Below are 3,730 nucleotides of genomic sequence, written 5' to 3'. Positions count from 1 at the left end.
CATGGTATCCTATTTTAGATGTTCTAGTTGATCGACGGGGGTGATATGTTGGGTCGATCAATCTGAGGATGTAATTATTGATTTTATGCTTCAGTAATTTCAATTAAATTAAGAGTGCAATCTTGTTCTTTTAGTGGAGTAGAATAAGATTAATAAATTATCTTGATTAATCATGAGTTGATTAGATCAAATTAATTTATTGAAACTTAATTTAATTGGGTCCGATCAGGTCCTTTTGGTGGCTCAAAAATAAACTCAAATAAATTATATGAGTTATAATTTATGGAATTCGTAGGAATAAATTAATATGATTATAGTATCTTTATTTATGAAAGTTTGAATTAAAACTTTACCGATACGATAAGATTTGATACGCTTTGATAATCTTTTAATTTATGGAAAGGTTTGAAGCGTTGAGTTGCAGATTTGTTGCAGACAAAACAACGTAAAACACGCTTCAAGGATAATCTCAATTCCTTTGTGTGTTGAATTAATTAATTCGTGTTAAATGCGTAAAACAATCATGATCCTATTTTATAAGATTATTGGAATCACATAAAATTAATTTTTGTGATTCAATTTTCTCAATCTTGGCTAACAAATATGGGTTTCAATATACATTAGCTAGTTTAATTAACGAAAACTTTTGTTAGAAATCTTGATGATAATGGTATTTCTGTTACAAATTTAAAAATCGTGTATCTAGTTTTTTAAAATTATATAAAACTAATTAAAAATATTTTATAGCCAGAAATCATAGTTTACTTAATAAAAAAACATAAATGTAAAACGAACCTCATGTTCTCACGAACTACAGTAACCAGAAAAAGAAAAAAAAAAAAAAAAAAGGTAACTTAATGCTGTGCTGAAAATTTCATGCTGTCCTTGACACCACCCGAATGGTGCGTCCAAGGTTGGCGTCTCATTAACCGTATACTTATCATTCACTCGAAGATCCATCTTCGTCATCATCTACATGGTCTCTAACAACCCTCTCAACAAGCTTCTTCCGCACTCCGTCGAGAACGGCTTCCCTGGATTGCTCACCACCATGCCCATCATTCAGAACAGGATCCCACTGACAGAGAACTAAAGCAACGCCTACAAGTAGAAACATTTATAAATATTTTATCACCTCAAAAACAACAAAAGCTCATTATCAGCATTTGGACCATGGAGAGTATCCAGTGAACAAGAATAGAAACGCCAAGATCTGCATTTGGTTTTCAATCTTCAATTGATTCAAGGTATGAGTTATGATTTCTTCCCTTCTTTCACCTTTCGATAATAAAATATATATATAGACTAGCTTACTTCGCAGCAACTGACACTAGCAACCACAAGATCTATTGTTCGTTTCTCATTTTTCATGGCACAACACCTTCGAAACTGTGGCAGACATCGTCCTGCTGGTTGATCTTACTTCCTTTTGTGTCCACCCCTAGCTTAATTGGCTTTACTTTTACGCTTCATCCTTTTCGCCTCAATTTGTGTTGAGTCAGCTAAATTATCATTCTAAAATCAATCACCCGTATGAAAGAGATCAAGGGTTCAATAAACCACAAATGCTAGATACATATGAAAAGGTCGTTCACAAGAGTCTAGAGAATAAACAGACGTCTTCAAATTGACAAAGAGGGGAAGAGAAATGGGAAAAAATACATGACATACTTTCAGGAGTTGATCTCCGACCAAAGCTGCGCACTCCCACATGAGTTGCCTTGACAGCACCACTATTGTACACGAGCAAAGTGGGAAGATTATGATCTGGATAGTTGGGAATGCACTCTGTAGATATAATTTTAACAAACTTTGTCGCGGGGTATCTTGTCGCCAGTTCTTCTAAACATTGCAAAAGCAGCCGACATTCTGGGTATCTATAAAAGGGAGGAACACATGAAATGATAAATGAAAATATGTTGGTGCTAGTGGTAGACTCTTCCTTAGAATCCGATCAATAGCAACACCAATTTTGCAGCTGATAAGTACAATTTTTACCCATCTTTGTACAGCATTACAACAACCCAAACTTCCGACGGGGCTTGGGAAACTTCACGGACGAAATCCGATCCAGAAATTGGAATGACGGATCCAAACCTGGCAACCTTGCCTGATTCTCTCATCTCAGACAGCCTCTTCTTCCTATGACAATCATAATATATTTCTGTCGTCAAGACTAGAGTGCAGTATGACTACTTTCCAGAGCATTATGCTAATCACTAATATAGCAACTAAGGAGATGAATTTTATATCAGATTGACGCAAGATACATTAAGTTCAGAAACAGTAGCTAAATCAGAACAAAGTTTGCTAATTGCCATTTTTGTCTATGTTGTTTGAGCCAATCTAATCCCTCCACTGTGACAACCTTTCAGTCATAAACAACTAACAGAACAGGTCACTTACGCGGTAATTACCCAATTCCTCCTCAAATTAGGTACTTCTCTCAACAATATAATCCCATTTTTCATCGAAACCATCTTGACTCCTATTTCGTTAGGTTGCGTATGAATTGATGGATTTCAAACAGTACTCAAATGACGTAGAAAAGGAATAGGCGAGCGAGTAAGACCTGTATTCTTCGAGGAAGCGATCGTCGTCCAGATCGTCTTCGAGATCTTCAAGCTCTTCCTCGGTTTTCTCATCGATCCAAGTCTTGTTTTTGGGCTTCAAATCCTCATCCTCCGCCGGCGAAAAAGCCGGCGGCTTGAACGGTGGCGGCTTTGGGGGAAGATTTCCCAGTTTTCTCTGAATGTCATCCCACTGTGTGGAAGCCCCCTCCACATCTTTGTACACATGGTGGTAATCCGCCATCGCTGCAGCCCTCGAGATCTCCTCTTTAATCACCAGTGCTTTGCTTACTACGACGCCTCGCGTTTTTTTAGTTAAAAATGATAATATTAAAAATTATTTTCTAAATTATTTTTAAATTAATATCACCATTGTTACTTTATTCCTTTTTAATAATCCGTGAGTTTGTGTATTTTTCATTAAACCGATTGTATCCACTCCAAAGGACCGGCCTTTACTAAAACCAGTTACATAATGCACATACGTTATATGTGAAATATAATATATAGAAAATATAAGATAGTGGAAAAAATGGAGAAAACATGGGCTTAGGAAGTGAAGTTGTATTTAAAATGGATCGTGTAAATTATCATATTGTCATTCAATTATTTTTATCAATAAATAAAATTGAATGATATTTTAGTCTATACACATAAATTATCAAATCAATTACTATGAGGGGTTGAAACATTATTAAATGGTAAAATCGTAAGATAGGTTAATTAAATAAACCCACACACCACCCCCATTATTAGTGGGGTGTATTCAAAGTGGGAGAAATCATGACATTTAAAGAGTCTTGTGGAATTTAAAAGTCAATAGGTATTCAATCTAGACTTTTACAAACTCTATGAAAATCTAGTGGTATCCAAAATAAAAGTCTATGGAGTTTTAAAAAGTCATGTGGTATTCAACTATGACTTTTAAAAACTCTATAAAAGTCCATAGGTATTCAAATTTCCAAGAGACTTTTAATGACTCCATGAAAGTCATTAAAGTACAAACTTTAAAGTTCAAGGTACAATAATAAAATGTTTAGAATTATCTTTGCTTGAACCCAAAGATTTGAATGGATTTCTAATTTCATTTCCCTCTTCTTTTCCTTCTTCCTCCTTAAATTTTTTCATAAAACTTTTTACAATATGAAATCAAAAAGTAA

The 3,730-nt window shown here is 34.7% G+C and overlaps 1 protein-coding gene across 2 annotated transcripts; it reads right to left on the bottom strand.

Moving 5' to 3' along the window:
• Positions 1–726: 726 nt before the first annotated feature.
• LOC140883602 (uncharacterized) lies at positions 727–3,304 on the bottom strand. 2 transcript variants are annotated; one of them, XR_012150427.1, is made up of 5 exons: positions 2,573–3,304; positions 1,999–2,142; positions 1,672–1,877; positions 1,382–1,502; positions 1,006–1,101 (listed from the first exon to the last, which is right to left on the bottom strand). XR_012150427.1 is itself a non-coding variant. In XM_073290143.1 (4 exons), the coding sequence occupies exons 1-4, from the start codon at positions 2,812–2,814 to the stop codon at positions 941–943; spliced, it is 753 nt and encodes a 250-aa protein (XP_073146244.1). In that variant the 5' UTR covers positions 2,815–3,299; the 3' UTR covers positions 727–940. The 2 variants fall into 2 exon arrangements, 1 of the variants encoding a protein (XP_073146244.1); XM_073290143.1 differs by lacking the exon at positions 1,382–1,502 and having other exon boundaries at positions 727–1,101; positions 2,573–3,299.
• Between the last annotated feature and the right edge of the window lie 426 nt (positions 3,305–3,730).

The sequence above is a fragment of the Henckelia pumila genome, chromosome 2 (genome assembly GCF_033568475.1).
Source record: "Henckelia pumila isolate YLH828 chromosome 2, ASM3356847v2, whole genome shotgun sequence".
NCBI lineage: Eukaryota > Viridiplantae > Streptophyta > Magnoliopsida > Lamiales > Gesneriaceae > Henckelia > Henckelia pumila.
Note: the sequence above shows the minus strand (reverse complement) of the source record. Positions and strands in the feature narration are given on the sequence as shown.

What these genes read in the sequence shown, in the direction of transcription:
- LOC140883602 (XM_073290143.1), bottom strand. Translation starts at nt 2,814, where the DNA reads ATGGCGGATTACCACCATGTGTACAAAGATGTGGAGGGGGCTTCCACA. An exon ending in CGCTTCCTCGAAGAATACAG is followed by an intron (nt 2,143 to 2,572) that starts GTCTTACTCGCT and finishes TGATTGTCATAG; the next exon opens with GAAGAAGAGGCTGTCTGAGA. An exon ending in TCGGAGATCAACTCCTGAAA is followed by an intron (nt 1,102 to 1,671) that starts GTATGTCATGTA and finishes TTCTACTTGTAG; the next exon opens with GCGTTGCTTTAGTTCTCTGT.